The 26641-nt window shown below is 40.6% G+C and overlaps 2 protein-coding genes across 2 annotated transcripts in view; one reads left to right on the plus strand and one right to left on the minus strand.

Moving 5' to 3' along the window:
- Positions 1–6145, minus strand: part of KLB (klotho beta) — a 50784-nt gene extending 44639 nt beyond the window's left edge. Inside the window, exon 1 of the mRNA XM_042843425.2 lies at positions 6027–6145. Coding sequence (XP_042699359.2) covers positions 6027–6122 — 96 coding nt within the window. The 5' untranslated portion in view covers positions 6123–6145. The remainder of the gene's footprint in view (positions 1–6026) is intronic.
- A 1784-nt stretch (positions 6146–7929) lies between these two features.
- The window catches only part of RFC1 (replication factor C subunit 1), an 80512-nt gene continuing 61800 nt past the window's right edge, over positions 7930–26641 (plus strand). The window contains exons 1-4 of the mRNA XM_065598152.1: positions 7930–8067; positions 21633–21761; positions 23851–23926; positions 26138–26257. Of these exons, the coding sequence (XP_065454224.1) occupies positions 8065–8067; positions 21633–21761; positions 23851–23926; positions 26138–26257 (328 nt within the window). The 5' untranslated portion in view covers positions 7930–8064. The remainder of the gene's footprint in view (positions 8068–21632; positions 21762–23850; positions 23927–26137; positions 26258–26641) is intronic.

The raw sequence follows: 26641 nt of genomic DNA on the forward strand, positions 1-26641 counted from the left end.
GTTAAGTTGTTTCAGTCCTTAGGCAATTTCCTTTGATTATTTTTTTAAATAAAGATAATTACCCAGATGCTCTTTCAGCACTGATTAATTAAAGAATCGTGGTAGACACAATTGGGCCACCACTGTAATGGGTCTGACAAACCAGTAAGACAGTATTTGGTAATATAATGAAGTCTTCAGAAAGCTTTTGATAGAAAATAAAAGAATGTGTATTCATACATTGAATTTATCACTTACACAGGGCCGGCTCCAGGCACCAGCCTGGCAAGCAGGTGCTTGGGGCGGCCACTTCAGAGAGGGGCGGCACGTCCAGCAATTCGGCGGACAGTCCCTCACTCCCGCTCGGAGCGAAGGACCTCCCGCTGAATTGCCGCCGCAGATCGCGGCTTTTTTTTTTTTTTTGGCTGCTTGGGGTGGCCAAAACCCTGGAGCCGGCCCTGCACTTACAACAGGACTGATGACATGATTGCTTTTCATAAGGAACTACAGTGCATATATAGATTTAAATAACATTTTCTGAGCAGATCCATCAAAATCAATAGCAACTTGGTTTAACAATGTAGCTCCTTAAACCAAATGGAGATTGAACACAGATTATTCCTAAATGTGACACAGTAGCTAACGTACAAATGTACTATTTATTTATATTTAGGACAAATGTCAACACATCTATATCTGGAGACATGTATGTATTTCTCTGTAACATGTTTATGTGTTTATAAAAACTGCCTCATGATAGCTAATTAATTACACTATTATAGACACTTGTCCACACTAGAGAGTTCTACTGGAGTAGTTAATTAACAGTAGCCATATGGCTAACATAAACCTGTTCAACAGGCCCAGACACAGCACTCATTCTAAATGCATTGTGGGTAACTATTCCACAATTCCCAGAACAGGTCCTGAAAGACGGGGATTATGGAAATACAGTGGAGAGCAATGTTGGAAAAGTATTGTACCCATTTTTTAAAAAATGTGCACTATATGGGTTAGCACTTTTCATTGTATAAAATAGCAGGTTTTGTAATATTAAATGGCACTGAAATTGCTTTAATATATTATTTATTTTTGTAATTAAAAAGCTTTAAGATTATATATATTGCACTTGATAAATCAGAAAGCCCATATGCATATATGCCAAAGCAGCAGTAGCTCAAAACTACGTAGTAGTCATGAGTACAGGTGACACTGCACTGAGTGACACTGAGGGGGTTGCCGAAGCACTAAGGAACTATGCAGGGAGGAACAGTTGTAACACTGCAGCCAAAAAAGCCCAGCACTTGCGCTGCAACAGCACAGTGACACAATGCAGGATATAAGGATGGTAAGCCTTTCTCCCATCAAGTCCAACTACCACAGTGCTGGCAACGCTTGCACATCAGTGCAAGCAATTTAGTGTGTCTGCACAAGGTGTGTGACGGGGTAACATATACTTACAACCCTAACATTTTCCAGTTTAGACAAGGCTATGGGCTGTTTTTCTTTCATTATTATAGGGGGAATTGGTAGCACTGCCTATTATCAAGACTGTCCAATACTTCCCACTATAAGATCCTGTTTTCAGTTCCTTATAACTTTACCAAACTACAAACATTGAGGCTGAAATTTTACATGCTCCGCATCTACCTTAGGCGGATTCTTTTTGGAAAATCCCAGCCAAAACAGTCCAGTCTTTTCTGAGAATAAGGCTAAAGAAAAATACACTGTTTTTCCCATGTTAAAAAATTCTGGTGATCTTTTCTTTGAGAAGCTCTAGGGCTTCCATGCTTTGGAGCAGGGATTTCAACTTGGCAGGGGGAGTGGCCTTTCTATCAGAAATGTACCTTTTGCTACTCCTGTGAAAATCCACCCAAATTGGGCCAAGCTGTAAATTTTTGAAAAAAAATCTCAGTCTGCACATGCTCAATAGAGACTTCTTAAAATTTAGTGGCTAAAATCTCCAAAGATTTCATCCTCTCTGAGCGTGTTCCAGCACCTGTAACGCCTGCAGGTGACCAGACTGTGCATGCATATTTTACAACACTAGCCTAAAATACTTCATTCATCCTAGTTATATTTTGGTTTCTAAGAAGCTTATGTTTTCTTCTTCCTAAGAGGGATATTGACTCTGGTAAATAAAATGTAAAATACAATAGTTATTTCCCTTCATGTTCCCTTGTAAGCACTGTTCAGTGTGAATACTGGATTATGTTCCGCTTTTGGAGATGTGCAAATCTAATTGTCACTGTAAAAGAGAAAAAGCTTAAAGCTTTAAATATTCCAGTAATTTTATGCAGTGTGAACTGACAGATATCAGAGATCAATGTGATACTAGTAGAGCTATTGATATTAGCAATATTGGCTTAAAAATATCATCTTTTTGCTACTGTGCAATATGAAGTTTGAAATTAACCCAAAAAGTTGTTGTAATTGTTTTTCTTTACTCTTAAAACAAACGTACTTAAGTGATATGCAAATGAACATGTAGTGCAATAGCTTGTTTGAAACAATTAGCTATAGCTATGTAGGGAAACATGTTACAATGTTGTTTCAAGCTTCTACAGTATTTGAACAGACCACAGTTGATCAGGAGAAAAATGGGGGGAAAAAAAAGCTTAATTGGTGATTGAATCAAACAAATGGCTGATAATCCGAGATGTGATACAATCATTCTGTCTGGATATTCAAATGAAGATAGACAGGGAAAATATTTAAGTTACAAAGTCCTCTTAAAGACAGTGAGATCTTTATGTTAGCATCAGTTGCCTTGATCTCCTACCATCAAGGACGCAGAAAGCAAAAAGTCAGTTTATGTAGTGTCCTCTACAATGTAATATATATCAAGGCCCTATTCTTACATTCTTTGCAGATCCAAATCTCCTATTGAGTTTGGATCAGCTCCTTACTGAAAACATGACATAGGATGGTGGTGGGTACTATAGAAAATCTAAGATAGATTGTGGATTTACAAAGAATACTAGATAATTTAATTCTGCCTCTAAATGCAAATTCCAGTACTTTACAATAACAACAAGGAGTCTGGTGGCACCTTAAAGACTAACAGATTTATTTGGGCATAAGCTTTCGTGGGTAAAAACCTCACTTCTTCAGATGCATAGAGTGAAAGTTACAGATGCAGACATTATATACTGACACATGGAGAGCAGGGAGTTACTTCGCAAGTGGAGAACCAGTGTTGACGGGGCCAATTCAATCAGGGTGGATGTAGTCCACTCCCAATAATGGATGAGGAGGTGTCAATTCCAGGAGAGGAAAAGCTGCTTCTGTAATGAGTCAGCCACTCCCAGTCCCTATTCAAGCCCAGATTAATCTAAATCTGTTAGGCCTTGGCTACACTGGCAATTCACAGCGCTGCACTTGCTGCGCTCAGGGGTGTGAAAAAACACCCCACCTGAGCGCAGCGAGTGCAGTGCTGTAAAGCGCCAGTGTAATCAGCGCCTGCAGCTCTGCACGCTCGCTCGCAGCACTGCAAGCTATTCCCCTCGGAGAGGTGGAGTACTTGCAGTGCTGCGAGAGAGCTCTCGCAGCGCTGGCGGCGCAACTACACTCGTGCTTCACAGCGCTGCCATGGCAGCGCTGTAAATCCGCGAGTGTAGCCAAGGCCTTAGTCTTTAAGGTGCCATCAGACTCCTTGTTGTTTTTGTAGATACAGACTAACACGGCTACCCCCTGATACTTGAGTACTTTACAGTGTGAGAGATATGGATTTCTTACTTTCCAGATAACTCGATATGTTGAATGCTCCCAGAGGAATCATCCAAAAACAACCTATAGAGTATTGGACTCTTGATTATTGAAAATTGATTGGATAAAAACAAATTTCTACCATTATAAGAAATGGAATTCTAATTTCAACATTTTTCAGGAGACACTTCTGTTGTATTTTCTTGTATCCTCGGGATTACAAGAAGTTTCTTTAGGAGATGTTAAAAGCACCCCCCGCATTAGAAAGTAAAAAGATATGTAAGAAATTTAAATTAACAATCAGCTCAAACCTAACTTGAAATGTAGATTTCGTAGAAAACTAAACAAAGTGTTTCTTAAAAAAAAAAAAATCTAATGAAAGTTGCTTTTTAAAATTAAAGCAATTCTCATGTAGTGTTTGAAACCTAAGGTTGCAGCATGATACTAGACTATAAGAAAGTGAAAGGACCAGAAATTGATTAATAAAAGTGAAACTGACTAAACGGTTTTCATTTCCCAATATGAGAGAAATACTAATGATTCTCTGTCATTTTTTGCAACAGACGTGGGTAACTCCATCCTCATTTTACAGATGAGGAAGCTGAAGCACAGATAGCCTGATTTTCAGAAGTGATTATTACCCCTGGAAAAAAAACAGGCCATAAGTGACTTGCCAAATGTTAAAAAGCAAACTAGTAAATTAGATTTTTAACCTTTTTCAGTTTATATAGTCTAAAGGTATAATTTGCTTCATAGGTACTTTTAAAAAATATGATTTTTCACTGTATAATGTCTCTTTAAAGCACAAATCACAGTCTATGACAAGATCAGATGGGAAGCACATTCCTCATTTTACAGCAACTACAAATATTTTGTAATATAAATGAACACCTTTTCATGATTCTGGTGGCATAAGCAAAATATTAAATTCACACACACACACCCCTTTCTCTATAACCAGAATCAAACCATAACCACTCCAAGACTTTACGCAGCTCTGGTTGTTCATAAAGGGTTAAAATCCTGACTTCCAAGAAATAGGAATGTGTCACCAGTCCACTCGCACATAGTGATCAGCTTAATGTTATTCTAGGCAACTTTATCAAATACAAACAGAGATAACCACGTACTATAATTCTTTAACATTATTTAAACACTTTGTGTGGTTCTATCAAATGTCAGCTACTCTTAATGCTGGTAGCAGGAACATCTGTGGATCAAATCAAGGTCTAATGAGGATTATTATGCATCTACAAATACACAATTAGAAACATTTAAATGTGATACATTTTCCTTTGTATAGTCATCACAATGCCATAGCATACTGGGTAATTTGTATAAAATTACCGAATAGCAAGTTTGATTTGCACTGAGTACATACAGTAATACTTTCTAGCTCTTCTTTGTATTTCTTTAAAAGAAATGTAAATTCACAAGCTATGCTAATATTCAAAATGTACATTCCACGTGATTATGTACATTCATAAAGGAATAACAATCCCTATACAAGACATTGTCAAAACACAAAATCAGAATTAAGGAATTAAACAGGCTAGTAATATGATATCATTAATGTTAAAATATGATCTGTGACAAGGTAGGTAAAGTAATATCTGTTATTGGACCAACTTCTGTTGGTGGAAGGTACAAGATTTCAAACTAAACAGAATTCTTCAGCTCAACACTACAAACAAAATATGTTCTGTCATGTCAGACTAACAGATCCATATCCAAGAAGCATCTTCCATATTTTCCATCTCTAAGTTTTTTAATTTTAGAAGTTCAAAGACCTCACCTTAAACCTGCTGCATAAGTAAAACAGACTTCTTTAATTATAAAATTCCCAAACTAAACAACTGCTTCACTTTGTTTTACCACTCAATCTCTTTATCCAGATACACAATTTGTCTTATCAGTAAAACTCTCAGCCAAATTGTAATGGGCTTAAACAGTTTTAAAAAGCACCAAGGTTGAAGACTGTCTGAGCAGTAACTATAGAATTCTGCATAGAAATCCCCTGGAAAAATAAACTAACCCTCAAACGCTCAGGAAAACATTATTATATGATGCTTGCTGACCTAGAGAAAAAAAGAGATGGAATAATGATTTTGCTTTTATATAGCACCTCTAAATGGATCCTAGTTAGCTGATAATACAGGGCATTCTGCCCAGGCAAGGCAAGTCTACAGATTCTACACTATTAATACACACCCAACCTTTAGAATGAAATTTGGCAGTTTTATCTGTAAAAAAACTTCCAACAATATAGAATAGGAAGAGAAAAATACCATATCCACTTTACATTATATGTGGAATTAAGACAAGCAAAACGTAATTACCCATATTGGAATTTGACCAAGGTACCACGGTAGATTTTCCTGTTCTTGCAAACAGTGACAGTGGATTTGTAATAAGCACAAGTAATCAGGACTCATCCAAAAGATAACACCTGAAGCAGCACCTGTAAAAGAAACAATTGGGTTTGAACCCTTGTTTGCTTCTGTGTGATATAAAGAAGGTCTGAGAGGTTTTTTCCCTTTAAAAAAAGGTGAGAGTTAGCCTTGTTTTTAACATGATAAATTCAGGTAAAAAATTGTAACCTGTTTTTCCTGAAAGACGTAGAAACTAGAGAACCAATAAGTGTATGACATTAGAGAAGTCAAGCAAATGAAACCTGATTGAGATGGGAACTTAATTTTATTTGGACTGTTTAAATAATCTAATTTTTGTTATTGTTTCTAATGCCCATTCAATGCAGTAATCTGAGAAAAATTTGGGAGAAAAATGTCTCTTAAAAATGAGCATCTTTATTAAAGACTTCCTGGTTTTGGTAAAGGTCTCACATATGGATTTTGAGCTCTCTCAGCCTTTAACTGAGGGAACATGGCTTCAGTTGAAGGCTGAGAATTAAAAATCCAAATCTGAAACTTCTAGCAAAACCAAGAAAGACCAGATTTGACATGTCTGATATTTCTAAAGGTAAAAAGCAAGAAAAACAAAACAAAACAGACCTACTTTCAGGCCTTATTTGATTTTGAAAAACTCTTAAGCACTGCTATTGATTCATTGGTTCAAAATTGACGGACTCACTATGATTGCAGCACCCTGGCTTTTTCTTGGTCTTCCATCCTGGCACTTTTGATGGCCTAACCTTAGTTAATGCATACATTACCTCACTGTGGCATATTGGGGATTAATTAATTAATGTTTGTGAGGTGTTCAAACACTTGGGTGATGGGGGCCCATATAGGATAGACAGATGGAATTGGGCGGAGGGCATAGACAAAGATGGTACAGCTACAGACAAATGAAAATTGCAGACTGAAGTAAAAGCAGGAGAAGCTGAAGAAAAGCCTGCCACTGCTTCGGCTGAAAGCAGCTCCTCTACATAGAGTTGGTTCATCAGCACAGCATGACTTCTCAGGAGTCAGGACCCTGCTAGGCCTGAGGTGTAAGTGGGGAGGGATGAGAAGCAGCAAACTCAGGACAGGGTTGAGGCATTTCACTGTTCTGGACTTGGTGATGGTTTTAAACTACATTTCAAATAATAATTTCATTTTAACTAGGGTCCTATCAAAGTCACAGCCATGAAATCTGATCTTTTGTGGGCTTTTACCCTATACTATACAGATTTCATGGGGGAGACTAGCATTTCTCAAATTGGGGGTCCTGACTCAAAAGGGAGTTTTGGGGGGGGGGGTCACAAGGTTATTGGTGGGGGGATAGTGATCTTGCTAACCTTACTTCTGTGCTGCCTTCCGAACTGGGTGGCTGGAGAGCAGAGGCTGTTGGCCAGGTGCCCTGCTCTGAAGGCAGCACCCCACCAGCAGCAGTAAGGGTGTCAGTACTGCAACCCTCCCTACAATAACCTTGCAATCCCCCCAACTCCTTTTTGGGTCCAGACTCCTAAAAATGCAACACCATGAAATTTCAGATTTACATAGCTGAAATCATTAAATTTATGATTTTTAAATTCCTATGACCGTAAAATTGACCAAAACGGACCACAAATGTGGTAGGGCCCTATCTATAACGCTAGGTGATTGTAAACAAAAGACTTCAACACGTTTCCCAGGCAAACTGAGAGGTAAGGTGCCCAGCAGGAAATCACACACCTGGACTAGGCATCTGTCACACTGTGTCTGCCACATCCCCTTAAATATCTAACAGGATCCAGTCCCACACCCCTGCCCCTCCATTGTCCAGCCTACCCCCATCCAGTCACCGCCCTGCCCCCCCTCCAATCCGCACTCGCCTCAGCCGTCGCGTGAGTGACGTCACGCCCACGCGCCGCGCGTTTGGCGTTGGCGCGAAGGGGGGATGGAGCAGGAGGTTCCCCGCTATTACCCGCTAACGAGCTAAACCACCCCCGGCAACATGGTGAGCGCGGCGGGAGCGGGGTAGCTGGCCCCGACACCCCCTTCTCCCCGGGGAGTGGGTGCCGGAAGCTCTCCCGCTCGGCAGGCCCGTGGGACCCCAGCGCGGTCAGGCGTGGGACCTAGCGCGGTCCGGTTGGGCGGGCTCCCGCACCGCGCCCTGAAACGAGGCTGCGACCCGGCCGGTTGTCCCCCACCGCCCCATCTCCCTTTGCCCCCCCTTCCCCCCCCTGCGTCGGTAAGCTCCCCCAGGCTCCCGCAGCAGTGAGCGGCGTTGCAGCGAGTGTCCTGGCGCTTGCTGCTCAAAGCGATGGTTGGGGCAGAGACCTTGCTTATTCCTCTGGGAAACGTGAGGGAGCGCTGCTGCTGGAGCGGGGGGAAACGTTTCCCTGGGCTGCTAAAGTCAGTTGTGGGGGTTAGTGACTTCTCCTCTGGAAGGGCCTTCTGGCCTTTCTGTGGGTGTTTTAGGGGCGAGTCGTTCTTTCAAACTCCCACCCGCCAAGCTCCACATATTGGAGATATTAAAGTGGATTCAGTTTGTATTCTACATGTGATCCTGTGTGCCCTCCTTAGCGGTGGTGCCCCTCTTAGGACACGGGTTTCAGAGAAGTTAGCTGTGTTAGTCTGTATCAGCCCAAGTACTCCTCCTTGTCTTAGGACACTGATAGAGTGCTAGGGTGTCCTGTCTACACACCAACTGGAACCAAAATAAATTATTCTGTTTTAATTCACAATTTTAGGTGTTTCAGTATGTTTGTATATGGATACTTATTTTGGACTGAGTGCCCTAGTTTAATGTGTCAGTCAAAATCAAGTTAAATAGGAGACTTTATCCAAATTAAGGGTGTCTATAGATTTTTGCCTAAGTAACTAAAGATGTGAATTAAAACAGCTTTATTTTGATTCTAGTTTATGCATATATTTAGCCCCTCTCCCTGCCCGTTACCCATTTATGGTGTTAAGTGAGATCATTCATAATAAAGTCTTGCATCTGAAGAAGTGAGGTTCTTACCCACGAAAACTTATGCTCCCAATACTTCTGTTAGTCTTAAACGTGCCACGGGACCCTCTGTTGCTTTTCATAATAAAGTGTTTATCTCTTGATCATATGATCTATCTTAGGCCTGTTCTATGTAATTTGCACTGATTTAACTAAAGCTAGGGTTCTAAAACAATTTAGTCAAACTGGTGCAATTTTTGAGCTGTCTTGCCTGCATAGGGAGATGCAGGAAAGTTAATCCAAATTAAAGAGGTGTATTTGAAGTAGATTAGTTAACCTGCATTAAATCTCCAGATGCTGTTGTTCAGAATTAAAGTGGGTTTAATAGGTATGTCTACATAAGGATAAAATCCTCTAGTGGCCTGGCAGCTGGTTCAGGGGCTAAAAGACTGCTGTGTAGACATTTGGGCTTGGGCTGGAGCCCAAGCTCTGGGAGCCTGCAAGGGTTGACATCTAAACAGCAGTTTTTAGCTCTGGAGCATGAGCCCCATGACCTTGAGTAAGCGGACATGGGCCAGCTGTGGGCTTTTAGTCCCATGTAGATATACCCAATGTGGTTTAGTTTATTCGATTCTGGAAATGAATTATGCTAAACCAATTTATGGCCACTTTAATTGTGAATGAGAATGTTTATGCATGGTTAGGATTATTTTTCCTGAATGTTCCTCTGTAGCCAAGCTCTTTGTGGGTGGATAATTAAATTGATATTTAAGACTTTATATATAAGTTTGCGTGTGCCTGAAACTATGTGGGTGCAAATGAGCAGATAACCACTTTTAAACCAATGAAAGTCTAAACTGGGAAGAATCCCTGTGTAACTAAAATTGCTTTTCTAAACTAAAAAATTAAATGGATGAAACTTCTATGGCCTTGTTTTACCACAGAGGTCGTGTCCACTCATATTCTTGTACTCAAATCGCCAAAGTTGCAAAGCAAAACTGATTTGGTTCAAATTTCAAACTAAGTGGCCACAATCAGTTTGTTAGCCTCCCATCTCAGCCCTTGAGATTAGCAGGGCTGGACGGACCTTCACTGTCTTACCCTACAGTCTTGAGATGCAAAACCTCAGTGGATACTTTGTATAATAAGGCTGAGAATTTTCCATTAATTCATTAGCAATAGCACCCCTACTGTGGCAAAAGATTTCTCTGGTGTTTGGGGTGCGTGTTAATTTTTTTTCTTTTTTAAGGTAGTGTGCTATTCAGGGCAGAGGATGGTGTTTAGAAGGTATCCAAAATGGTACTACCATAATCTAAGTCAGTGTTTCCCAAACTTGGGATGCCGCTTGTGTAGGGAAAGCCCCTGACGGGCTGGGCTGGGCCGGTTTGTTTACCTGCCCTGTCTGCAGGTTCTGTAGATCACGGCTCCCACTGGCTGTGGTTCGCTTCTCCAGGCCAATGGGAGCTTCTGGAAGCAGCGGCTTGGCCCGGACCTGCGAATGGGGCAGGTAAACAAACTGGCCCGGCCCAGCCCGCCAGGGGCTTTCCCTACGCAAGCGATGTCTCAAGTTTGGGAAACACTGATCTAAGTTATAAAGCATGATGTGGGCATAGGACTTTGGTACTCTCTGAAAACTTGTTAGTATATATTTATACAGTATTCAGATGCCTTGAGCTTGGAATACTTTTGAAATAATTTTCAGGAGGAAAGAGGTACTATGCAGCCAAACTGGAGTGGGTCATGCCAAGTGAAATTGCAAGGGAGGCTTCATAATTAATTTTTTCATAACTGGAAAAAAATCAAACCCTAAAAATAAGTCTTCGCTTTACTGTACTGAAGTGTCACACAATGTTAAATAACTATTGCTTGAATTGTAATGAGAAACTGCTTAAGGTTTCAAACTGAGCTCTGCTCTCTTCACAATGAAATTTGTAAGTGTATACTACTTCCCATGGAAGACTGCTACCAGACTTGTGCAGGACTAGAATTAGATATTAAGAGGTCCAAAAGTTGCATTTTAAACTGGCTATTTCCAGCTTTAGTTACCTAATGTTTGCAGTGAGAGGGCACGAACACAAAATAGTTGCATTTTCTGTCCTTTTATTTTAACACCGTACTATAGGGATTGGAACTGGATATAGGATATTAGGAATCCTTCCTTCATAGTTCTTCTGTGAAAATTACCTTTGTGCTTCTCATCCATTTCAGTTTACTCCAGACAAATGTTATACACTTCATCAGTTTAATTTTACTACTGATTGCACTGAAGAAAAGTAACATGCATGAGGCAGTTGGCCCATGAGAGGCAGAGCTTATCCTGTTTCAGCTGCTTGAAGGGAACAAACTATTGAGAACAAGGCAAGAAGAAAACTTCATGGAAATTCTTCCATGAGAGAAAACAGTATTTAAAATAAGGGAAGGGAATCCAATTATTAAGGCCTTGTCTACAATGGGAGTTTGTCGTGTGTGGTCAATCACTGTTGCAAGCCCCTCCTGCAAAATAGGCAAACTGCTATAAACTGGAGTTTAGTCCTGGCTTGAAACCTACCTCAGTGCAAGTCAGTGTTTGTTAGCTTTACTTGTCTGTCCTTAGGGTTTGCTCCAGGACAGCCATTTTGGTGGATGTAACTGGGGCTTATTCCTTATGATTTTTTTGGGGAAAAAAGATTGGCGAACTGCCTCTAGGCAAGTGAGGAATCACACCTGACTGTTACCTGTTGGATGGCAGTGGCCTCCACTTATAAGCACAGGAAAAATCCAACACTTAAGCAGTGTTGGTGCTGCTGATGTTATATATCCATCAGAGGGCAAGAGACTCTTTAAAATGTTAGTTTCAGACAGCATTTCAAGAAGTTAGCATGCATATAATGCCAGGTTTTTTCATATACCAATATTAAAATATACAGTATGACGTTTAGAAAAGTATGGTCAATCAGAACATTTCCTTTTTAGGTTGGCATCCTAACTAAAAGGGAAGGAAGTGGTCCATTTTAGGATTAAATTAGAACTAATAAGTAGTTCAGTGGTTTGGACTAGAGATATGGACCAGTCAGACAGTTGTTTTGTTCTGGTTTTACCTGGGTTATGTCTACTCTAACAACATTCTATTTGTATAAGAATACTGGTATACTATACCAGCAAAGCACTCAGAGTGTGGATGCAATTCTATCTGGAAGCTATGCTTGGTACTGGTGTAGTAAAACCAGTGCTCAGAAGCAAAACAAGCTATCCCAGCAAAACTGCATATTTACTGGTATAATATGGTCTACACTAGGGGCTTCTGCTGAAACAGTCAGGGATCACACCTCTTTATGCTCCTGACATAAGTCTCGTGTAGACCAGGCCTATTGGGGTTGGTTTTTTTGGGTGCTAGTCCCAGATATATATGGCATGAAGTAAGTTCCATTTTGCTTCTCCTATTTTTAGCTTCATATAATGCAAAAATAGTTTTATCCGTACATAGTGATGTCCTTTTCAGTCTAACAATTTTGGATTTGCCACCTATTACAGTCCAATAGTTTCTAACGAGATTATCTTTTTCCTCTGGAAAAAATGGGATGACTGAAGAAGAATTTGAAGGCTAATATAGCAATGCTGAAGATGGTAAACAGAGGACACTTGAAGGATATATACAGTCTTTTAGTGTAGTCGCTTTAAGGTAAAGTAAGCACTCAAATCTAAGCCTTTATTCAGAAAGTGTGTTCATGTGGCTTATATGCTATTATCTTCAAGCTTTGGCAATTTGCTGAGAAACTAATTTTAAACAATTGAAGAAAGCTACTTCTGCCTTGATATGGGGATCAAAGGATGATTTGCAGCAAGAGAATGGAGCATTGTGTTAACACAGGGAAACAAATTTTGAAGTTAAAAGCCTACAGATAACTGCCTTATGGTCACAAGGTTATTATCAAAAGACAAGCCATAGTGTTTGCATGAACAGTGCTTGATGGATAAATAGAAGATGCTTGTTTGAGTTCACCAGCAATGGAAACAAGAACACTTACCCAGCCATTAAAGACAAATAACCCATTGTCTCTTGTCTGTTAAAAAATCATTAGTCTCACTGAGCCATACCTAGATACTAAAGAAAGCACCAATGGATTGGAGTTTAGCTGTTTTGTAGACTGCTTTGGACACTCCTCTACTAGTGTCACCGCATTACTCATCAGTCTAACATACTCTGGTTATTTTTGGTAGATACCGTCACAGATCCACAAGGTCCGATGTATGCCGTAGCCTGTAACCAGTTCTTTGGGAGTGACCTCTTCAGTGTGCCAGGCCCCAAGGACCCACACAGTTCTAGAGGGGCTGGCCTGAGACTGGGACAGGGTTGGGCAAACTACAACCTGTGGGCCAAATCTGGCCCGTCAGGGCTTTGGATCCGGCCCGTGGGATTGCCACCCCCATGGCCCCGCACCGCTTCCGGAAGTTGCTGGCACCACGTCCCTGTGACCCCTGGGGAAGGTGGTGGTGGGGGCAAAGGGCTGCCCTTGCCTGCAGGCACGCCCTCCTGCCCCCGCAGCTTCCATTGGACGGGAACGGGGAGCCAATGGGAGCTTCGGGGGAGGTACCCAAAGGCGAGGGCAGCGTGCAGAACGCTCTGCTCACCTTCCCCCAGGGGCTGCAGGGATGTGGTGCTGGCCGCTTCCGGGAGTGGCGTGCAGGGAGCCTGCCCTGGCCCCAGTGTGTGCCGCTGCCACCCCAGAGCCACTCCAGGTAAGCGGCGCCAGGCCGGAGCCTGAACCCTCCTGCATCCCAACCCCTTGCCCTGAGCCCCCTGCCGCACCTCACATCCCTCCTGCACCCCAGCCCTGACCCCCCTCAGACATCCCACACCCCTCCTCTGCCCCAACCACTTGCCCTGAGCCCCTTCCTGCACACCACACACACTCCCACACCCTGCACTCCCTCCCGCACCCCAACCCCTTGCCCCAGTCCTACATTCATGGCCCTGCATGCAATTTCCCTATCCAGATGTGGCCCTCAGGCCAAAAAGTTTGCCCATCCCTGGACTGGGCCTTCGGGCATCGGCAATCTCTGTCTCTCTGTGGTGCCTGGCAGCAAATCCTGCTAAACCAGCCCCCCGTGGGAGGCTTGTACTGTACTTCAGCACGCAGTGCTCTCACTGCAGAAACATCAGGCAGCCTTTTCAAAACAGGGTAACAATTTATTAGTCACCTAGCATATAGAATCAAAGTCCTTGGGTTAGCTCAGAGATTAGTTCTACATGGGGATAAAAAAAACCCATGGCTGAGCCAGATCAGTTGGCTCAGGGGCTAAAAATTGCTGTGTGGACATTTGAGCTTGAGCCCAAGCCTGAACATCTACATAGCAATTTTTAGCCCTGCAAGCCCAACTCAGATGACCATAAAAACAACAAGGAGTCCGGTGGCACCTTAAAGACGAACAGATTTATTTGGGCATAAGCTTTCGTGGGTAAAAAAACACTTCTTCAGATGCATGGAGTGAAAGTTACAGATGCACGCATTATATAATGACACATGAAGAGAAGGGAGTACCTCACAAGTGGAGAACTAGTGTTGACAGTGAGGTTTTTACCCACGAAAGCTTATGCCCAAATAAATCTGTTAGTCTTTAAGGTGCCACTGGACTCCTTGTTGTTTTTTGTGGATACAGACTAACACAGCTACCCCCGATACTAGACTCATAGACTTTAAGGTCAGAAGGGACCATTATGATCATCTAGTCTGACCTCCTACACAACGCAGGCCACAGAATCTCACCTGCCCACTCCTGTAACAAACCCCTAATCTATGTCTGAGTTATTGAAGTCCTCAAATCATGGTTTAAAGACCTCAAGGTGCAGAGAATGCTCCAGCAAGTGACCCGTGCCCCACACTGCAGAGGAAGGCGAAAAACCTCCAGGGACTCTGCCAATCTGCCCTGGAGGAAAATTCCTTCCCGACCCCAAATATGGCGATCAGCTAAATCCTGAGCATGTGGGCAAGACTCACCAGCCAGCACCCAGGAAAGAATTCTCTGTAGTAACTCAGATCCCACTCCATCTAACATCCCATCACAGACCATTGGGCATATTTACTGCTAATAATCAAAGATCAATTAATTGCCAAAATTAGGCTATCCCATCATACCATTCCCTCCATAAACTTATCAAACTTAGTCTTGAAGCCAGATATGTCTTTTGACTCTACTACTCCCCTTGGAAGGTTGTTCCAGAACTTCACTCCTCTAATGGTTAGAAACCTTAGTCTAATTTCAAGTCTAAACTTCCTAATGTCTAGTTTATATCCATTTATTCTTGTGTTCACATTGGTACTGAGCTTAAATAATTCCTCTGCCTCCCTGATATTTATCCCTCTGATATATTTATAAAGAGCAATCATATCTCCCCATAGCCTTCTTTTGGTTAGGCGAAACAAGCCAAGCTCTTTCAGTCTCCTTTCATAAGACAGGTTTTCCATTCCTTGGATCATCCTAGTAGCCCTGCTCTGTACCTGTTCCAGTTTGAATTCATCCTTCTTAAACATGGGAGACCAGAACTGCACACAATATTCCAGATGAGGTCTCACCAGTGCCTTGTATAATGGTACTAACACCTCCTTATCTTTACTGGAAATACCTCGCCTGATGCATCCCAAGACCGCATTAGCTTTTTTAACGTCCATATCACATTGGTGGCTCATAGTCATCCTGTGATCAACCAATACTCCGAAGTCCTTCTCCTCCTCTGTTACATAATCCGCAAAGGACGCAGTGCCATCCACAGCCTCAGAAACAACTCTGACATTATCATCAAAGGGGCTGACAAAGGAGGTGCTGTAGTCATAATGAATAGGTCGGATTATGAACAAGAGGCTGCCAGGCAACTCTCCAAGACCATATTCTACAGGCCACTATCCTCTGATCCCACAGAGGAATACCAAAAGAAACTACACCATCTGCTCAAGAAATTCCCAGCTACAGTACGGGAACAAATCTACATGGACCCCAGCCAACCAGGGGTATTCTATCTGCTACCCAAGGGGTATTCTATCTGCTACCCAAGATCCATAAACCCGGAAACCCTGGATGCCCCATCATCTCAGGCATTGGCACTCTTACAGCAGGATTATCTGGCTATTTGGACTCTGTCCTCAGACCCTACGCTACCAGCACTCCCAGTGATCTTCGAGACACCACCGACTTCCTGAGGAAACTACAATGCATTGGTGTTCTTCCTGAAAACACCATTCTGGCCACCATGGATGTAGAAGCACTTTACACCAATATTCCACATGAGGATGGACTACAGGCTGTCAGGAACAGTATCCCTGCTGAGGCCACAGCACGCCTGGTGGCTGAGCTTTGTGACTTTGTCCTCACCCACAACCACTTCAGATTTGGGGACAACTTATACCTTCAAGTCAGTGGCATTGCTATGGGTACCCGCATGGCCCCACAGTATGCCAACATTTTTATGGCTGACTTAGAACAACGCTTCCTCAGCTCTCGTCCCCTAGTGCCCCTCCTCTACTTGCGTTACATTGATGACATCTTCATCATATGGACCCACGGAAAGGAGGCCCTTGAAGAATTCCACATGGACTTCAACAATTTCCACCCCACCATCAACCTCAGCCTGGACCAGTCCACACAAGAGATCCACTTCCTGGACACTACAGTGCAAATAAGTGATGGTCACATAAACACCACCCTATACCGGAAACGTACTGACCGCTATACGTACCTACATGCCTCCAGCTTCCATCCAAGACACATCACACGATCCATTGTCTACAGCCAAGCCCTAAGATACAACCGAATTTGCTCCAACCCCTCAGACAGAGACAAACACCTACAAGATCTTTATCAAGTATTCGTAAAACTACAATACCCACCTGGGGAAGTGAGGAAACAGATTGACAGAGCAAGACGGGTACCCAGGAATCACCTACTACAGGACAATAACAGAACACTGGCCATCACATACAGCCCCCTGCTAAAACCTCTCCAGCGCATTATCCACGATCTACAACCGATCCTGGAAAATGATCCCTCACTCTCATAGACCTTGGGAGGCAGGCCAGTCCTCGCTTACAGACAACCCCGCAACCTGAAGCAAATACTCACCAGCAACTACGCACCACACCACACCACAGAAACACCAACCCAGGAACCAATCCCTGCAGCAAACCTCGTTGCCTACTCTGTCCCCATATCTACTCTGGCGACACCATCAGAGGACCCAACCACATCAGCCACACCATCAAGGGCTCATTCACCCGCATATCCACTAATGTTATATATGCCATCATGTGCCAGCAATGCCCCTCTGCCATGTACATTGGCCAAACCGGACAGTCCCTCCGCAAAAGAATAAATGGACACAAATCGGACATCAGGAATGGTAACATACATAAGCCAGTAAGTGAACACTTCAATCTCCCTGGTCATTCTATTACAGATTTAAAAGTCACTATCATTGAACAAAAAAACTTCAGAAACAGACTTCAAAGAGAAACAGCAGAACTAAAATTCATTTGCAAATTTAACACCATTAATCTGGGCTTGAATAGGGACTGGGAGTGGCTGGCTCATTACAGAAGCAGCTTTTCCTCTCCTGGAATTGACACCTCCTCATCTATTTTTGGGAGTGGACTACATCTACCCTGATTGAATTGGCCCCGTCAACACTGGTTCACCACTTGCGAAGTAACTCCCTGCTCTCCATGTGTCAGTATATAATGCCTGCATCTGTAACTTTCACTCTATGCATCTGAAGAAGTGAGGTTTTTACCCACGAAAGCTTATGCCCAAATAAATCTGTTAGTCTTTAAGGTGCCACCAGACTCCTTGTTGTTTTTGTAGATACAGACTAACACGATTACCCCCCTGATAGCTTGGTTCCTATCTCTCTCTCCCTTTAACAGTTCCAAGAGAGAGAGAAGCCAGCTTCTTCCAGAAGCCCACTCCTTATCCTTTGCTGGTGACCTCTCAGTCCTTGTTCTCCAGGCAGGGCCATGGCTGAGTTCGCAACCCTACCCGCTGGAGCTTCCCACTTTTGAGCACTGATCTTTCAGTCGGATGGCCTTGCATTGTCTCTCTGGACCCTCTGTTGATCTAGTCACTTTCAACCAGTTCCTTGACAAGCATTCATTCCACTTAGACAGCAAGGTGACACCGTTCCAGGAGCAGTGTTAATCCTTTTGCTCTCGTTGGGTGGCAATATGAAGTACGGAGGAACCTGAGGCACACATAGACATTAAAAATATTACAAAAAATTCCCACTCTGTCACAGATGTCTTGTATTTAAGCTGCATATTGGTGCAGTTTACATGATAAAAGGAAAGTGGTAGATTTTACAACAAACATTAAAAAACTTCAAGGAAGCTTATAGGAGAATCAGTAGCTCGTTTTGAGACAAAATATGTCCTAATTCAAACTAAACATACCATAATATTGTTTGTTTAAAACAGCACAAAGTATTTAAAATAAAATACAGGAGTTAAGTGGTGGTGGGAGTTTTCTGTAAAGACAAGCAGTTTGCTTTGCAATCCATGAGAGCTGGTGAACCAGAATATGAAAGTTATTTCATGGTTTGGGTTTTTACAGCTCTGAATGAACCAGGGAACTTACGGTAATTTAAAAACGGAAGAACCAGGGGCAAACAAGTTACTTTCAAACAATTTCTTAATTAAGTTTCTGTTTCAAAGAATGGGAGATAGTAATATCCTTGACATTCTGGTCCTAGACAGAATTTAGGAATTGAGTGTTTATTGAATACCTGTAAAATTTACATGGAAACACAAATGTCAGTTTAAGCCCAACTCTTAAATTTGCTCTTCTATGGAAATGCTTTTTTTGGTTGAAACAGTACCATTTGCTCAAGTCAAGGTAGACAATTGAAACCAAAAACCAATACATCGTCTTGGAAGAGAATATCTTTATAACTAGCACCCTGATATATTTCCTGGAGATTAAAACGAGTAAGGTTAAATAATTTTGGAAATTACATATAGACTTAGTTATTAAAACTGAAAGTGAAGTCTACCTGTTTTTTATCAATTGTGATTACTTTTTGCACTTTAGTGTGGACAACAAATACAGATTAGTCGGAGTCATTGGTTTTCATGCACACTGTCTGTAATTATGTTTGGGTTGAAAATACTGGACAAGAATGTGTTTACATCCCAACTAAACTTTTCACTGAAGTATAAACAGCTGTGAAAATTTTAGATTTTCATAAAATCTTCACATTCTACAATGTTCTTAAACAAATTTATATGTCCCTTTAATAAAAGATTGGGTTAATAAGTCCCCAGGAAGTTTAATTCCTCTGTATATTTAGTCAAAGAAACTATAAAGACAGAAAACCTTATATGGTCACCTAGTTCATCCCAACAACATTTCTAGTGCAAAGTGATTTCTGTTGTGTGTACATACTGAATATTTGCATAGCTGAAACAAGTAGTCCATGCATATTTCTCTTTATTATCAATTTTAGAAAAAGTTACAGCAGAAACCTGTGATTACAGCATTAACAGTTACTTATTTGCAAGGGATACTAAAGCTTAAAGACTTGGCTAAACAAAAAAGTCACGTTTACATACATGTATCATGAGTGTTGTAGGTTTATAACTAATATTTGATGTATGCAGAATATGTAGAGCAATTCATATTTATTATGACAAATGTGTAAGCAGCACCAAAGGAACTAAGGTCTCAGGTACGTTAACAAGTCATTAGTTTAAATTTAAGTCATGGTGGAATAGTCAAAGGGATACAACTAACTTAAAAATCACTTCTATCACACCTATGAGGACGGTTACTGAAAAACGAAAATGAAACAGCTTTCCTCCTAATTAGTTTACTTTGTAGTAGTAGTGAATATATAAGGGTTGAACCCGAAGGCCCCAGGCAGGATTGTAATAGTTTTTTTCTGCCTGGGTGGAGTTTTCACACCTTAACAGGTAAGAGAAAAGGATCATTGTGAAGACTATAAAAATTGGGAATGGTGATTCAGAGGCATATGTAGCACTTGAAACTACTTCAGTCATTGTTTGAGGTTGACAGTGTCCCTTTAAATGTTAGAACTATCCATTTACAGTCAAATTCATAACTTGTAAATTACTGGTATTACTCTGGTGACAGAATACCTGAAAAATAGCTGAGTAACACTAATATAATAGTCCTAATAATAAATAGTACTAATTATTTAGGTCTCAAGCCTTTAAGGCCCTTGTGTAAATAGAATGCCATTTATTTCAACCCAAAAACATCTGCTTATAGGGTCAACGCCTTAGGTGTAAATTAAATATAGCAAATCCAAGTTTTCATTAAAGTGAACCTTCTAAAACAAGAAGACAGCTCAAAACCTGACAATAAATAAGTCTCAGGTTTTCTCAGGATAAAAAATGCTAATTCTTGTTTAACAAATCACATGTTCTGTTTGGCCTTCTAAATCCAACTCAGAAAGGAGCCAGAGTAGTATACTTTCACATCAAGCTTATCTAGAGTAAGGCATTGACAAAGGCTCTTTCTCAGTGTAAACTTGTGTAAATATGCAGAAATAATATTAAAAAAAATTTCAAAGAACTAGTATTACTCACAGTTTATGAGACAATTCTGCAGGTCTTAGAATTCCTGGGAAACTACTTAGCTGAAATCTCTAGGGGGTAAATCAGAAAGTAGTGTTACCTGGGTAGAATATAAGTCACAAGCCACACCCTCTGCCTGCTATAAATTCAGACCAAATGATTATGTGGTGCTCCTAGAATGGTTGCCATTCCTGGAGACAATGACTGTAAACAGGTATAACATGCTAGATGATTCCCTTTTTAAGTAAATAGTCTTACCTATTAAGGGCTTTTAATAGATGTTGAGTCTGTGTTTGTGGGTATGCTATATGCTCATACAAGAGCCTCCTAAAGTTCAAACCTTTCACTTTTGTAGGTAGAAAGCTCTTTTTGTTTTTATGCCATAAATATGTTACCCTTTTGAGCTCTTTAGATTGATTAACATTGCTTGAACTTGGAAAAATGATCAGACACCTACTAGCTGGAGAGCTATACCAAACACTTTGCAGATGCTAGAGCCCTGGTGAAATGACCCATTTTTCCCAGATTCTGAAAAGATGGCGGGTGCTGGGATTCAATATCCTATAGCTACCTGTGGGCTTTGCTGAGGATTTTCATCTGTGGTAGGCTCTGCCCCACAGTTAGATTATTCATTTGATCCATAAAAGACTCTTTGACATTTGGGCTATATTTGTCAGAGTTTACTGAATATTTTTGGAGCTAATTGCAACTGTTTGCTATACTTTATCCCATCAGTAATGTGATTCTATGTTGTGCTTTGCAATAGGATGGCTGGCAGAGATATTCCACTAAGGGAAAAGTGGACTCTTGGAATGTTCTGTAGTGGAAAGGAAAGCTGCTGCCATGTGTGCCGCAACTGAGCAAAGACTGCTCTGCATCTGTAAGACCTGTATTGACTAGATATGAGTAAATTCAGCTCTACAGGTTTTAAGCAAAACTTCTACATCAGTGAATGGCCGAAGAGTTGTTGAGAGAGTAATTTGCTTTTTGTTAAATAATCTCACTCTTTTGTTGAGTGAAAGGTCAAAGTATTGTGTGTTGCTTTTTTAAATCCCTCTTTCCCTTTATTAGGATATCAGAAAATTCTTTGGGGTCGTATCTACTGGCAAGAAACATGAATGTGAGAGAGTGAAAAAGACCGAGAAAACCAAAGATGAGGAAGAGTCTTCAGATGGGAAGAAGAAAACAAAGGATATCAAGGTCCGTTTGCTTTCCTCAGCTGCAGGCTGTTCTGGGCTTGGTTTTGAAGGTTGCTCTGGTATGGGACTGCACGTCTGTGGCTCACCCCTTACAACTGACTTGTGTTCTTGGTTTAAATGTTATTTTCAATGGTTTCTCATCAGCTATTTAAAAAATGTTTGAGTCATTTCTCTATAATCAAAACCAGAATAAATTCTAATTGGTCTTTGCAGAGTCAGGGAGACATTTCCAACTAATATACCAGAAGTAAAAATCTCACCTGCATATTTAATATGGCACTATGGAATGTATTCTGTAGTAACATAGCCCTCCACTCTGGTCAGCATTCCTGCTTCCTGAAGAATATTTAATGTAGGTCTTGTGTCTCATGGGTGGCAATGAGAAGTGGAAAAAGAGAAATGTTTGTTTCCTAAACCAAGTTTGGCTAGCAAAACCAAGCAAACACAATTCTCAAATCCAGCATAGAAAATAGTGCTGAGACTGGAGTTAGCATAGCAGAAGTTGCTTTTATTTCTGCATCCCAATCTTCTTGTAACTTTTTTTTCTTGTATGCTAAATAAATCGTTAGTTTTTCATATGCTTGGAGTGGGGAAAAGATTGTGATACTGTCATGGAAACAATCCTATTAAATATTTAAAGCAAATCTAGCTAAGGTCCTGATCATGTAAGGAGCTCTGCTAAGGCAAACTCTAATTTATTTTGATTTATAAACGTGCTAAAAAGGGCATGCATTTACATGCCCAGGCACCTTTGACATAACTTAAATTGCTGTCCATAGGATGTATTTTTAAGATAAGCTGCCATACTTGACCTTATGAACTATTCTTGCCTTTACACTTAAATTACCCCCCTTGTCTAATGCCTGGGGGGAAAAGATTAGCACTGTAATTCAGGGCACTACCACGTGGAGCTCATTGTAGGCTCAGGGTCAAAATATGTAATGAGATATATTTAAAATTAGGGTAATTAATATGAGTAGAAAGAGTTGAGTTCTGGTTGTGCTATCTCAAAAGGCTATAACAAAGTGGGGCGATTCAGAGACAGGTGACAAAAATGATTAGAGCCATGGAAAGATTTCTGAATTAGGAGAGATTGAAAAGATTGTCACTGTTTTAGCTCAAAGAGGTGATAGATGAGAGGGAAGATAAGGTACAAAATAATAAATGGTATAGAGAAGGTGAATTTGGTATATCTCTTTACCCTCACTCGTAACACAAGAACAAGGAGCTGTTCAATGTAATTGAAAGGCAACAATTTTAAAATTGATAAGGAAATTCTATTTTATACAACCCATACTTGAGTTGTGGAACTGAAGGTATAATTAAGGTAAAATGCTTAATAGATTTCAGAATAGAGTTGAACATTGTATGTTCCTGATATCCACAGGAAAAGTTATGTTAGATAAGACTTTTTTTTTTTTTTTTTTTTAAAAGAAAAGTGTTATGACCCTTAACGCTTCAGGTCAGAAGGCAACCACCAATTTGACTGGATCAGGAAGAAAGCTCCCATATGGGCAGATGATTGTACAGTTGTAAGAAATGCCATAACAGACAATTTCCATGTAAGTGTGTGGTATTGGCCACTATCAGACAGGACACTGGACTAGATGGGATCACTGGTCTATATGTTATGGCAGTTATGGTAAAAGCGAGGGGGCAAACAAATCATGTATTGACTAGTACATTATTTATTTCTGAAGGTACCAGACGGTTTTATTTCTGATTAGATCAGCTGTCAAAATTCCACAAAGCTGTTTAAAATTTCAGAAGTGTTTGAGGATGGTGTCTGATTATTTTAATTGTTTAAGCTTTTATTTGTTTCAGTTGCAGCCTGTGTATTTTTGGACTTTTTTCAAACTGGTATCTTTGTGGAATATAATGAACTTTGCTTCTCTTTGTTGTGTTCCTATTTTATAGCCACTTAACTGAAAGCTTATAGTTTAAGTTCTTAGATTTATTTTTACTCATGGACATTACCATGTTTCTGCTAGAAATTAATCTAATACACTTCATTAACTAGAAGTTGTAGTAGATGTAGGAAGAAAGCAAGAAAGAACTTGATAGTGGAAATAATGGACTTTTACTACTAGGTGAAGAATTCATCTAATGAAGATGATTCCAAACGAAAGCAGACAAACAAGAAAAAAAGGATAATCTATGATTCAGGTAAAATTTGTTACCGCTTTAGAATGCTGCTTTGTGTCTTTTGCGGTACGGCCAGTTAAAATTGAGGGTTAGCAGGTGATTGTTACCCCCTCAATGCAACGCATTTAAAAAAAAAACCACAACCTCTTGAAGGTTTGTGCTCAAGAAGAAATAAAAGCATTTTAAACACAAGATGCTCTTGGTTCTCACTGCTGAAAGTGATACATTGCTTGCCGGTTATCACTATGAACAGTTACATCTTCTGTTGTCACTCCTCAATATCACAAAATACAGCATTGCATCTGTAGCAACATCTGCTAAAAATTCTAACCCATGTATGTATGCAAAAGAATTTTCACTAGACCTCAGTCAACAATTTGAAAAACCCAGATTTGGCGTTTAGATTAGAACTGGCTTACTCAGTATCTTTTTAAATGGCAGCTATAAAGAATGATTTCTGTTTTAAAGGTCTTGACAGAAATATTTTTTTGCAATTTTAAGGCCTCCAATTCTGAGATCCAATCTGTCTGCTCTGTATGAGAGGCACAGGAGTCTGCTGATGTGGAAAAACTTTCAGGATTGGGGCCTCCCTTACTGATTTTATATTGAATGACTCACTGACATTGATAAGCATTTGTCCCATGCTTCTAGGTGCTTTTACATATTCTAAATTTCAGAATATGAAACAAAGTAAAATTTAATTGAAAGGACTGCTCAGTCCATTCTAATGAATATTCTCCAGAAAATGCAATTTAAAATAGTTTCTAAAAAAGTTTTATATATCGGGTTTTTTTTTTAATTAAATTTAAAAAAATTGGAAGCTTTCTGGTTTCTCCCCTTGTTACTGTCATTTCTTCCCCCTCTGGATGCTGAAGCCTCCTAGAGTTTTCATGAAATTGGGAAAAAAAAGAATACAGGCTTTTCTACAGCTTGTGTCTTCCATTGCAGACTGTTGATTTTGTGTGTGTGTGTGTGTGTGCTGGTTCAATAGTACAAGGTTGCTCTAATTTTAAAAGAAAAACAATGGGATACGCTAAACCTGCAGAACACACAAATAAATAAGCCTGCCAGAATGTTGTCATTGAATATTGAAAATACATCAAACTGAAGAGAAATTGTATATTAAGCTAGTCCTTATACCCTTGGGGAGCCTTAAAGGAAATATTTCAAAATTAATGTTTGGTGCTACACATAGTATATGCAAACCAGCTGCCACCTGTAATATATTATTAATTTGCTGAGTGCCAGCAGTGTGCCTGGAGCGTTAGATCTTCTATTCCATTAGGGTGAAGAAAAATGAACTACTGCTCCAAATGCTTTAAGACTAGCAGGCTTTTCAGTCACTGAGATTATTGACCATTTCATTCTTCGAGAAATGTAGCAGTGCCAGTTTTGTGTGTGTTTAAAAAATTAAATACTTGTTCTGCTAGTGTGTCCCCTTGAACCACGCACGTCATGCTGTGAGCAGTAACCATCTATTAAATATGCTGGGTTCCCTCTGCTTTTTCAGTCCTTTTGCAATCGCTTAATAAGCATCTGGCTCAGTATGCAAATAGGCATACATTGTGAAGCTCACAAATCTACAGTGACCAGACAGGGAGACAAGTGTCTGTTACCCCCTACCTGAAAGGAACCTTTCTGAGACATGTTACCTCCTGGTTATCGGCCTTAAGAACATAGTATTTAAGGAGTTGTGTGTCTATACTGAAGATTATCTGTTCATACATTTTTGCAATGATTATGATGATCAATGGACTACTGGCTCTCAGTAGAGACCTCACATGCCATTCATTAGTGAGTTATTTGATTCAGCAGATCCCTGTAAAATCCTGTGCACCCTATCTGCATTCTGTCAGTTGGCACAAAAAAGTCCTCGAGTCACAGACTGGAGTTTAATTTTCAGGCTCCAACTCATCCCACTGCAGAAGCAACATAGTTAGTTCCTGAGATGGGTAATAAGGGATGCTTCTTGTTGTTGGACAAAAGTTCTTCTGGGTGATTGATGGCTTCCTAAGGAAGTCCTATTTAGTCCTTGTCCTAGTCGAAGGATGGTGGCCATGACACAGGTCTCTTAAATTAGAATGGTACAGCTTCATTTTTCTCTGTATTCTGGGCTTCAGCAGAATACCTTTCTCCCCCAGATGGATGTTTTTATAACTGATGTGTTGAACTGTTATTTAAAGACTGTATGTATGTAGAGGAAAATAATACTTATCCTGTGGTCAAATACAGATTCAGAAGAGGAGGTGCAGTCAGTAAAGAAAACTAAGAAGCCACCAGAGAGAAAACCATCCTCTTCAAAACCTGATAAAGTTCTTAAGCAGGATCCTGTTGTTTATGTTTCAGAGACAGGTAATGTGTGAAACACATGATATATTCAGCTGTTATGGGAGGGTTGCTTTTACTAAATAGTTAAACATAACAAACATAATATTCAAGGAGGAGTGCTTTTTTAAAAGGGAAAGGTAAGCTTTAGAAATGTCATTACTAGGCTAGCAAAGTCTTCAGGCTAAAAGTTATGGGATGGTGAGTGATCATTGAGGCTGTTAAGGTCCTCTTCTCCGTTTGGTGTTGGAGATGGTGGTCAGTCTTGCTTTGGTTTTGGTCAGGCATATACCATCTCTCCTTGTTTCCATTGGTTTAGTCAGGAATGTCCTCTCAAGAATTGGCATATGCACTCTTTTCAGTTTCCTCCAGTGATGTTTATAATCCTTGGGGTCAAGGATAATTTCCAAA

This window comes from Chrysemys picta, chromosome 5, assembly GCF_011386835.1.
Source record: "Chrysemys picta bellii isolate R12L10 chromosome 5, ASM1138683v2, whole genome shotgun sequence".
Classification (NCBI taxonomy): Eukaryota; Metazoa; Chordata; order Testudines; family Emydidae; genus Chrysemys; species Chrysemys picta.